The sequence below is a fragment of the Trichomonas vaginalis genome, chromosome III, assembly GCF_026262505.1.
Source record: "Trichomonas vaginalis G3 chromosome III, whole genome shotgun sequence".
Classification (NCBI taxonomy): domain Eukaryota; phylum Parabasalia; order Trichomonadida; family Trichomonadidae; genus Trichomonas; species Trichomonas vaginalis.
The window spans coordinates 18523998-18536248 of NC_067205.1; the positions used below are offsets into that span (position 1 = coordinate 18523998).

Sequence of the window (12251 nt, forward strand, 5' to 3'; positions counted from 1 at the left end):
AACCGGTAAGAGTCAATGGAAAGTATCGAAGGTGTCTCTAGTTTGAAAGTCCAAACAGCTGCAGGGAATTAGTGTTGGGCCTTAATGCAATTGATCATCAGAAACTATTTATTACTACACTTATCATCATTACATGTTGTGCGATGTAATAACTAAGAAAGAAATAGCTCAGGAGATCAATGAAATTCTCTTTGGCTAGCTCTTCGAGACCAACTCTTTTCAAGAATTATAAATTTTCCAATCGGTTAGACTTCTGAATTTTCTATTTGTCAAATAATTGAGATAAAAAACTACACTTTTTCTTTCGGATGCCTAAACAGGATCTTCCACTTGCAGCACTTGTTTTAGTTGGTGGTTTTGGAACACGTCTCAGACCGCTTACTTTCACATGTTCTAAGCCATTAGTTGAGTTTTGCAACAAACACATGTGCGAATTCATGCTTGACGCGTTAGTTGCAGCAAACTGCAAGAAGATCATTCTTGCTCTTTCCGAACTCCAAGATGATCTTAAGAGATTCATCGAAAGTTACCAACAAGCTCACCCAGGAATTGAAGTTATCCCATCCATCGAAATTGAACCATTAGGAACTGCAGGACCAATCGCTCTTGCTAGAAAGCACTTGAAAGGACATAGATTCTTCATGTTAAACTCAGATATTATGTCTATTTATCCATTCACAGATTTATTAAAGTACCACATGAATCACGATGGCGAAGCTACAATCATGAGCATCAATGTTGAAGATGGATCACGTTACGGTGTCATTGATTCAGACGCAGAAGGAGTTGTCACCGGATTCCGCGAAAAACCAACAGAAAACAACAAGAACGTTGCTATTAATGCTGGCCATTACATATTAGAGCCATCCGTAGTCGATTTGATCCCTGAAAAGTTCTGCTCAATTGAACGCGAAATTTTCCCAGAAATCGCCTCAAGAAAGCAACTCCACGTCATGAAACTTCAAGGACATTGGATGGATATCGGTACTCCACAGGCTTTCCTTGAAGCAATTCCTTTAGCAAAAGAAACTCTCAAAATACAGTCATTCATCGACGAAACATCTACAATCGCCGAAGGAGTACACATTGGCGACGACGTTGTTATTGGCCCACACGTTACAATCGGAAAAGGCTCAAAACTCGACAGATGCGTAATTCTTGAGGGAACAGTGATCGGCGAGAACACAACAATACAGAACTCCATCATCGGATGGCGCAACAAGATCGGAAACAACGTTTCTGTTACAGAGACGACAGTTACTGGTCGAGGATGCACAATTAAGGATGAAACTAAGGTTAGTAGTATGATAGTTTGCCCATACATAACTGTTGATAAGAACAGTAAGCCTAAATCAGTTATGATCTAAATAAAATAAAATTATAAAATATTACTATTTAATATAGATTATTTATTTACTATTACATCTGTGAGTTAATGCTATTAAGATGATCCAAAATCGATCAATCAAAAGGTAGTGCACATTTTACTATCATATGAGTACAAGTTTTAAAATTAATTATGAGCATAAAAACTGAGGCGTTATCCTGGTGATCATTGTTAGCATAGTTTCATTGAAGAATGCTGATATGTTCATCAACAATAGGATCTCATAAATTGATTTCATTTTACAACTAAGGATGTCTCATCTTTTATCTTCAAATAAAAAAATTCTTTAGCTTAGCTTACTGTTTTTCGATTATAATTGATTTTTGATATTAAAATGATGAGGATGAATATAATATAACTCATCACATCTAACAAACTCAAGTGCAAATAATGCGTCAAAACGATTAATTTACCCCCTAATGAAAATCTTCTCCGAAAATACCAGAAAACTAAAGAATATCTCATGTAAGAACATTATTTTTTCGCACCATGTGAAATAAGAACTTCGACAGTTTCTTTACTATTATTCAATGCTGCAATATGAAGAGCAGTATATCCATCATCATCTTTTTCATTGATATTTGCACCATGTGAAATAAGAACTTCTGAGGTTTCTTTACTATTATACCATGCTGCAATATGAAGAGCAGTATATCCATCATCATCTTTTTCATTGATATTCGCACCATGTGAAATAAGAACTTCTGAGGTTTCTTTACTACAATTCTGAGCTGCATAATGAAGTGAAGCTTTTCCATATTTATCTTTTTCATTGATATTCACACCATGTGAAATAAGAACTTCTGCCGTTTCTTTACTATTATACCATGCTGCAATATGAAGAGCAGTATATCCATCATCATCTTTTTCATTGATATTTGCACCATGTGAAATAAGAACTTCTGCAGTTTCTTTACAATTATTTTCTACTGCATAATGCAGAGCAGTTTTTCCATATTTATTTTTTTTTCATTGATATTCACACCATGTGAAATAAGAACTTCTGCCGTTTCTTTACTATTATACCATGCTGCAATATGAAGAGCAGTATATCCATCATCATCTTTTTCATTGATATTCGCACCATGTGAAATAAGAACTTCGACAGTTTCTTTACATTTATTTTCTACTGCATACTGCAGAGAAGTTTGTTCATATTTATTTTTTTTCATTGATATTCGCACCATGTGAAATAAGAACTTCTGAGGTTTCATTATTATTATTCAATGCTGCAATATGAAGTGCAGTTTCTCCATCTTGAGTTTTTTCATTGATATTCGCACCATGTGAAATAAGAACTTTTGAGGTTTCTTTACTACAATTCTGAGCTGCATAATGAAGTGAAGTTTTTCCATATTTATCTTTTTCATTGATATTCACACCATGTGAAATAAGAACTTCTGCCGTTTCTTTACTATTATACCATGCTGCAATATGAAGAGCAGTATATCCATCATCATCTTTTTCATTGATATTTGCACCATGTGAAATAAGAACTTCTGCAGTTTCTTTACAATTATTTTCTACTGCATAATGCAGAGCAGTTTTTCCATATTTATTTTTTTTCATTGATATTCACACCATGTGAAATAAGAACTTCTGCCGTTTCTTTACTATTATACCATGCTGCAATATGAAGAGCAGTATATCCATCATCATCTTTTTCATTGATATTTGCACCATGTGAAATAAGAACTTCTGCAGTTTCTTTACAATTATTTTCTACTGCATAATGCAGAGCAGTTTTTCCATATTTATTTTTTTTTCATTGATATTCACACCATGTGAAATAAGAACTTCTGCCGTTTCTTTACTATTATACCATGCTGCAATATGAAGAGCAGTATATCCATCATCATCTTTTTCATTGATATTCGCACCATGTGAAATAAGAACTTTTGAGGTTTCTTTACTACAATTCTGAGCTGCATAATGAAGTGAAGCTTTTCCATATTTATCTTTTTCATTGATATTCACACCATGTGAAATAAGAACTTCTGCCGTTTCTTTACTATTATACCATGCTGCAATATGAAGAGCAGTATATCCATCATCATCTTTTTCATTGATATTTGCACCATGTGAAATAAGAACTTCTGCAGTTTCTTTACAATTATTTTCTACTGCATAATGCAGAGCAGTTTTTCCATATTTATTTTTTTTTCATTGATATTCACACCATGTGAAATAAGAACTTCTGCCGTTTCTTTACTATTATACCATGCTGCAATATGAAGAGCAGTATATCCATCATCATCTTTTTCATTGATATTCGCACCATGTGAAATAAGAACTTCTGAGGTTTCTTTACTACAATTCTGAGCTGCATAATGAAGTGAAGCTTTTCCATATTTATCTTTTTCATTGATATTCACACCATGTGAAATAAGAACTTCTGCCGTTTCTTTACTATTATACCATGCTGCAATATGAAGAGCAGTATATCCATCATCATCTTTTTCATTGATATTTGCACCATGTGAAATAAGAACTTCTGCAGTTTCTTTACAATTATTTTCTACTGCATAATGCAGAGCAGTTTTTCCATATTTATTTTTTTTTCATTGATATTCACACCATGTGAAATAAGAACTTCTGCCGTTTCTTTACTATTATTCAATGCTGCAATATGAAGTGAGGTTTTTCTATCTTCAATTTTTTCGTTGATATTCGCACCATGTGAAATAAGAAATTCTGCAGTTTCTTTACTATTAAACATTGCTGCAATATGAAGTGCGGTTTTTCCATATTTAAATTTTTCATTGATATTCGCACCGCGTGAAAGGAAGTATTCGAAAAGGGATGGAATATTAAAAATCGATAAATAAACAAAGCATTTGCTTATATCATTAGTTTGATCGAAATAAACTAAAAATGATTCAAGATTATTATACATTCCACAATATTGTAAATCTATCTCTATATTGTATTCATTCATCAAGAATGTAACAAAATCAATGTTGTGTGAAATAATTGCACATTTCATGCATTTTTCATCTGGTTTTTGATATTTCAAACATTCACTCATGATCTCTGAATTTCCTCCTAAAAATGAAAATTGAAGACATTTTTGAGTTATTTCGGATTTAAATTTTGTTCTTAACAGCTTGAAACAATCAACAGCTCCATGGTAACAACATAATTCAAGTAATGAATATCCACTATAATAATCTGGATATAATTTACTATTAAGTCTTTGATTTTTATCAAATCCTTCTTGCTCTATGAATGAGATGAATCTTTCTTTGTCATTATACATAATAGCTCTGTAAATTGTATTTTTTGTATGAATATCCAGATTTTCTGAGTTAAATTCTTTAAAATTGGCAGATTTGTCTAATTTAATTCCATATTCTTTATAAAACAGGAAGTTTAGAATAGTTGCCACATTGCTGACCGCTGTGACATGGTAATCATTAGATATGAGTTTGGCAAGAAATAAATATGACTTTGTATAGCGATTATTAAACAGAATGATATCTAAAATTTCTTTAATAGCAATTGTGGGGAGATATTTCTTTGAATCAATCAATTCTGCTTTGATCATTTTGTAAATTGACTTTAATTCTTCTTCTTTTTCCGTTTTCAGCTGATACAATGCAAGATATGAATCTATGTAGTATTTGTAGATACTTCGCAGTTTGCTGAATTCGTTTGGATGAACGTCTTGGTCCGACATTAATAATTTTTAAAAAGGGTACACTTATAATTAACCATAAAAATACCCCTTAAATTCATTAGAAAAAAAATACTATGTTGTACATTTAAAAAAACAATGACCATAAAGATTTCGGATATATAATTTATGAATAATTAAGTCCATGGATATAAAATGATACAGTAACAATAGAAAAGCCGATGGCGATAGAATTTTCACCAAGATACTTGTATTATTCAAGATTTTTTTGCCAATCATTTTAAATCAATTGATTCTTTGAATATAGATAAAAGGATATATTCAATTAATAGATTGATTTGTATTTTCTAAAAGTTTTCAAAATATCATAAAAAAAAAACAAATATCCCTTAATATCATCATATATTAGATAATATGTAAAAGTGTGCGTCTTAGGTTCACAATTTTCAATCCTCAAAATAAACCCATTTTCCTACGTAAAGTCTCCCTATCGTTTTTCTGCCTCAATATTGAGTGAACCTCTATCAAAAATTTGAATAAGAGACTTTACAAAAGAAAAGGAGTTTATACAGCTCTATTTTATATATTTTAAAAAACTTTCAGTTAAGAAGAGATAATGCAGTTATTGATGCGTTCGCTCAATTGACATTAAATAGATGCTCAATATTAGGAGATTTGGGAAACGGACAATTTTTTTACATTCATTATAATTCTCATGTAACTGTTAAAAATTCGTTCTATGATAATCTAACATCTAACGATAATGAGGCATTAAATATTTCTGAAAATAATTTGAACGGGTCTAAATATAATTATCTTTACCATTATGCATATCTTTGTGAATTGTATCTAATACGGTTCAATAATATGGATCCAAATAATGATATTAAGTGTTCAAAAAATGAATGTTTTAAAGGAAATTATTTGATTCAAATAATTAAGAGTGTTTTTTTTCTGTTTTGATATTTTTTGATTGATATTTGCACCGTAAGAAACAAGAACTTCATCGATTTCTTTATTATTTTTAATTGCAACATGAAGAGCTGTTTGTCCATATGTAAATATAAAAAACATTCAATATGATTTTATTATTCATTATATGCTCAAGTTATATTCTAAAATGACCAGGGAACTAGTTGTTTACGCTCAAAGTTACTTATTAATTGATAGATCTATCTAAATTTGGCAAAATTGAATTCCCATCAACAGAAAATATTGCAAAATAAAGTGCAGTAATTCCAAATTAATCTTTTTAGTTAAGATAGAAATATGTATTGCGTGAACTTCCAAATGATATCAAGTGAAATTCGAAACCAGAGTATAGTTCCCAATATTTCAATTGATGAAGTGAAATGATAAAAAAAACCAACAATTTAAAATATATTATGAATTTCATCACAATTAGGTATTCGGAGATCGAGTGATGTAATGATATTAAAAATAAAGAACCATTTACCTTCATTATTAATGATGAAAGAATAGAAATATCAAAGTTTGTCTCAATTATGATTTCAGATTTAGTACATGATGAATATTTGCGCGATTGTTCAGTTAAATCAGTTAGTAAATTTTTAAATATATCATACAGCAATTCAATAAACATCATATCAGAATTTTTCAAAACTGGAATTCTCAGATACGAGAATAATCAAAAACAATTTCGAGATATATTTGAAATTAGCAAAGCTTTCGGGATTAAATTCTTGACAGACAAGTTTTGTGAGCATATTATGTCAATTCACAAGGAAATTAATGAAGAAAACGTTATTGATATCTATGATTGTTATATAATTCAAAAAGATACAGAAAAGATTAAAGAATGCATTTCATTTTTCGCTTCAAAAATGTTTGATCTTCAAGAAGAGTATAAGATCGATATTATCAAAAGATTTGGATACGACTTTTTTGAGCAAGTTTTGACATCTGAATCTCTCAAGGTATCAAATGAAGATTCATTAGTCAATACAATCATAACACTGAGTGAGTATGATAATTAATTCTTTTCACTCCTTGTTTATGTCAGAGTTGAATATTGCAGTAATAATATTATCAAATCAATCAAAGATTTTTCAGAAAAACACAGTTTAGAATCCATCTCAAATGAAGTCTTCGGATGTGCACTTCTTAAACGTTCATCAATTCCTCATAAGCTTCAAATTTCTAAGATCAATTACCATAGTGCAGAAGCAGTTCCATGCAAACTTCAACTTTCTAATGTCGCTGATTATAATTTAAAAACTATTTCTAATAAATTCGAACTATCTCATATCGAAGAATTCCATCAAGTCGATAAATCAGATGAAAATGTAAGAATTTTAAGAAGTTTAAATAAGACAAAAGATAGTTTCGATCAAATATATAAAGTTCTTAAAAAAGCATCATTGGAAGAAGATCTTACAACAATAAAATTTGCTGTTGATGAAAAATATATTAATGTTCGAGATAAATATGAAAAAAATATGATTCTCGAAGCCGCACGGCAGAATAATTTATGTCTTGTAAAGTATTTGTTTAATCAAGATGTGGATATTCGCAGTAGATCTTACACTAATAGAACAATTCTTCATTATTTTTGTCAAGAAGGAAATCTCGAAGGTGTAAAATTTGCTCTGAACTTTATTGATATTAATGACAAGAATAACGAAGATTATACACCTCTTCATGATGCCATTAATTATAATCGTATAGATATTTGTAAATTTCTAGGGTTGTTAAAAATATCAAAAATTAGCGTTTTGAAGACACCATGGTGTCTTATAATTTTCCCTTCCTTATTGGCGTGTAGAAATAAATGCGCCAATAGATTGAAGAAGAAGAATTGTTTTTCTCTTAATGAACTTTAATCCTTTTGATATAAGAATATTAAAAACATTAATATAGTTTCGATTTCGGAAATTAAATTTCCAAATTTTTTGTCGATTTCGGAAATAACAGGATCCCGCATCGAACACGCAACAACAAAACACAAAACACACTTTTTGGTTCTTTCATCGTTTTAATCGTAATTTATGTAATACATGATTTGGATAAATTTTACAAAAATAGAACCTATATTATATTCTTTTCAAAGATTCTTGCAAATCATCAAAAATAATTGTATTTTAAAAAACGATCAAATTATCCTTTCATTATTTTAAACTTAAATTAGTTTTTATGATTGACTAAAGCAATCATATTTATTCATCATTAAATAAACAAAAAAATAATATTTGAGAGTTATTTCAAAAAAAAAAAAACACATTGAAATTATTAATTTGTCTCAATTTCAGTATTATAAATTTTTATAATTTCAATATTTTGAAATACACTTTTTAATATTTCAATATTTATGATATTTCAATGTATTAAGTGGTCTCAAATTGAGCTTCTCAAATATAAGTTGGCCTATTCAAATAATAAAATTAAATAATATTTAAAATAATAAATAAAAGTGATTGAGGTCATAGCAAAACGGCTGTTTCAGTCATTAATTCTTAAAAATAAAAAGGGTAAAAACTAAATAAAATGGGTAAAATTCAATAGTGTCTGTGCTATCGTTCAATTTGAAGGTGTCTTTTGAAACCGCAAGACACATTGAATTTTTGAATAGTGTATTATGGTTTGACAGACACCAATGAAAAAAATAAAATGATATTTATTTTAAATATATAAGATCCTTATATAAAATATAAATATTTTATCGTTTTATTTTCTTGTTTTAGAAATGTTTTTTATTGAAAAATCAATAAAACTAACTCCAAAATAAAATTTTTGATTTCAAGACACTATGATGACACCAGGCAAATCTTCCAAGACACCTATCGTCGGGAATCTAACAACCCTATAAATTTCTTATCTCGCATCCCAATATAGATAAACATGCTAAAAACAAAAATAACGAAACTCCCCTCCAATATGCAATTAGTCTTGGAAAACAAGAAATTGTTGAAGTTCTTAATAGAAATGGAATTACGGAATAGCTAAATGACACATACACACAAAAAAAAAATTTATTTAGAACTTTATAACTCTATCAATTGTATTTGTCTTCTTATAAATGTTCTTCTTTTCTTCAATTAATCTATCGACTGCTTCTCCAATCTTCATGTTCAGATCGATATTCTTCAAGGAATATGCTGTAAGTGCAGTAAATGCTGTTCCTTCTCTTGAACTAAGCGTCTTTGTTGAATAGTTGCAAGATAAAACAAACTTCTTCTTTTTACCATCATCAACACTGTACATAATCATTGGCAAATGTGCAAATGGAACATCACCATATGATGTTGTCATCATATATGCATCAGTTAATGGGCCATGTACAGTGAAGTTACCAATTGAAGACAAAATAATTGGTGCTCCATTGATGATTGGTCCTTCTGGGAAACCGTCCTTCATTCCTTTCATGAATTGGAATGTTGCTTTGTTTGCCAATTTCTCTTTCATGTCCTTTCTGTAAAGATTCATCATTTCTCTAATAGTTGTATCCGTTGTGGCCTTGATACTGATTGGAATATTTGCAATGTACTGTCCTTGTCTGAGGTCAAGATTTTTGCTTGCATTGTTCCTCATTCCAATAACTTCCAACAATCCTGTCTTTTCGAATTTTCCATTCAATGCACTAACAGCAAGAACTAATGAAGAAAATGAAGCTTCCGTCAAGCCGTGTAGTTTTTTGTCTTTCTTATCATAGATCTGGAACTCGTTGTCATATAATATTTCATTGATAACAGTTGAATTTCCTGGAATACTCTTGAAATCATTATCAGATGATGTAAATCTGAGAGCATCTTTGTCTGTGAAGTAATTTGGAATGGTGCATTTTGTGGATTGGATTTCTTTGAGGAATGGATCAAAAATAGATTCAGAAAGCTTGAGCTTTGGCAATTCTTTTCCGTCACTTAAACTATTAATGAAATCTTTAACTGTAGTTCCATCATAAAGTCCATGTGATGATGAGAAAACTACGCTATTATCCGATATAGCAATGGAACTCATAATTTGGGATGGGTTTTTCATGAAATTATTTTCCAAATAATAAATTTGATCTTGAAGGGAAGTAACATTTGATGGTAATTTGTATACTGGGACATCACGTGGCTTGAATACAAATTCATCACCTTCAATATGTGTGTGGAAACCGCAGAAAGATTTGGCAAGTTTATCCACAACTAAGTCAACACTCTTTTTATCCTTACATCTGAGTCCGACGGCTATGTTATAGTTTGATGGAAGAAAACCGGCTTCGAATGAGGCTATCTTTCTGCGCAGCATTGTTGCAAAGTGATTTGTTCTTACAGTTAATTCAAAATTTTCTTGAAATTGAGAAGTATGAATTCACATCAAAATTGTGTGAATTCACAGTAATTCATATGAATTCACACTATCTTTAAGGCATTTCACCAAAATGATATTGTTGTTTCAGTCTAATTTGAATGGTTTTGAAAAGCATTTATTGGGGAAAACTGTCAAATGTTCAAAATTAGTTTCAAAGTTTGTTTTGTTTAGTTCAGCATTAGAAAACTGCATGTTTCATATGTAAAAATACTGAAGAAATGAAATTTTAATCATTTTTCTATCATAATATTGATAAGAAAAATATTATAATGGAATTTGATAGTAAATTATCGGATACAGAAGGTTTCTTAGATAGGTAGTTTTAATGGATCGAAATTTAAAGTCCAATATTGAGTTTTATTGCAATTTTTGGTAAAGGATTTCATATAAATTTTGTAAACTATTGAAAGTTTGAAATATTTATTATTTGAGATAAATTTTGGTCGATGTAAATTGAAAAATTTTATTGTGAAATGTCTTTCTCTCTTTCCTCGAATGGGCTTGCGAATATAGCTGCATTACCTGTGAATGAAGAAGACAATTTTGTCATTAACATCGGTAGTATTCAATTTAACTGCGCCAAATACGTAGCCGCATTTATTTCGCCGATAATTACAAAATTACTTAAAGAAGATCAGCTCATTTCAAGTTTTTCGATTGATACATCATGCAATAATCCAACAATGATTGAATCTTTTATGGCAAAACTTCTTTCCGGACAAAAATTTGATATTAATTCCCAAAATTCAAAGTACATTAAAGAAATAGGAACCGCATTACAAAATTCTGAGATTGTAGAGTCTGTTGACAAAGCAATTTCTACAAAATCTACGTATTCTCCAAAAAATATCATTCAAATCATTAAAGAAAAGTCCAATCATACTCTGAACATTACCGATGAAGTTGATTATGCAGCAAAGAACATATCATTCTTACCTAGAAGCGAATTACTTGATTTAGATCTTGATCTAATTGATCAGATACTTTCAAGCCCGAATTTACTGATTGAAAACGAAGATTAGCTTGCCGAACTCATATTTGACATATGTAAATCCAACGAAAACCAAAATGCGGCCTTTCTATTTCATAATATTAATTTTGAGTACCTTTCTACATCAGGAGTGACCAGATTCCTCAAAGTCGTTAACCACAAAAACCTTACAGGCCCTGTATGGTCCGCTCTGACTCAAAGATTAACTCATGATATTGTTCAATCGACAATTGACGTAAAGAGGTACTTTACAGGTTTCAAACCAAAAGAAACAATCGTAGATGATAAAGTTAAGAAGATAGAATTCACGGGAAATCCATTTGAAGGTATAATCCATGAAATGACCAAAGAAACCGGTCAAAATCCACATGCGGCCAGGGTTGTAGAGATCACGAGTAGCAGCAAAGAAAGGAGTCATCCCTGGAACATCCTTGATTACAATTGGACCGAATGGTTCTATACAAGGAACATTCCTGACTCTTGGATACAAATGGACTTCAAAAACAAAAGAATTGCTCCTACGTGGTACTCTATTAAGTCTGACGGAAACAGCTGCAGCCATATAAAGAACTGGGTACTCGAAGGATCAGATGACGCAACAAATTGGTCAATGGTTGATGAACAAAGAGACAATTCTATATTAAATGGCCAATTTAATGTTGGAACATTTAAATGCTCAAAATCTAGGTTTTACAGGTACTTTAGAATAAGACAGATTGACTTGAAGGCAAACCCAAATTTTAGCTAAAAGTGACAGGGAAAATTGCTCGGTTCTACATTCAAAATAAATTTCATTAATTTTTACGTACATATTAAGGTACTTATCTTCTACATATATAATCTTCATTAGATATATACATGATAAATAAAATTCATAAAACATTAAAAATCAAAAAATTAGATGAACCTTGGCAATTAAACTT

General features: G+C 30.4%; 4 protein-coding genes and 1 pseudogene across 5 annotated transcripts, besides 1 other annotated feature; 1 reads left to right on the forward strand and 4 right to left on the reverse strand.

Moving 5' to 3' along the window:
* Positions 1-284: 284 nt before the first annotated feature.
* Positions 285-1789, forward strand: TVAGG3_0725600 (mannose-1-phosphate guanylyltransferase protein; the record flags this gene model as incomplete). Its single annotated transcript, XM_001321488.2, has 1 exon — positions 309-1367. One exon carries the CDS (start codon positions 309-311, stop codon positions 1365-1367), a length of 1059 nt encoding a protein of 352 aa, XP_001321523.1.
* A 756-nt stretch (positions 1790-2545) lies between these two features.
* Positions 2546-2956, reverse strand: TVAGG3_0725610 (cyclin-dependent kinase inhibitor 2C-related family; the record flags this gene model as incomplete). Its single annotated transcript, XM_051244306.1, has 1 exon — positions 2546-2956. The coding sequence occupies one exon, from the start codon at positions 2954-2956 to the stop codon at positions 2546-2548; it is 411 nt and encodes a 136-aa protein (XP_051090893.1).
* Positions 2957-3905: 949 nt separating this feature from the next.
* TVAGG3_0725620 lies at positions 3906-5044 on the reverse strand (annotated as a pseudogene). Its single transcript has one exon. A coding segment is annotated over exon 1 (1139 nt).
* Positions 5045-9017: 3973 nt separating this feature from the next.
* TVAGG3_0725630 (uncharacterized protein) lies at positions 9018-10274 on the reverse strand (the record flags this gene model as incomplete). Its single annotated transcript, XM_001580708.1, has 1 exon — positions 9018-10274. One exon carries the CDS (start codon positions 10272-10274, stop codon positions 9018-9020), a length of 1257 nt encoding a protein of 418 aa, XP_001580758.1.
* Positions 10275-11530: 1256 nt separating this feature from the next.
* TVAGG3_0725640 (uncharacterized protein) lies at positions 11531-11890 on the reverse strand (the record flags this gene model as incomplete). The annotated part of the gene is made up of 1 exon (XM_001321486.2): positions 11531-11890. One exon carries the CDS (start codon positions 11888-11890, stop codon positions 11531-11533), a length of 360 nt encoding a protein of 119 aa, XP_001321521.1.
* Positions 11891-12054: 164 nt separating this feature from the next.
* Positions 12055-12251: part of a mobile genetic element that runs on past the window's edge.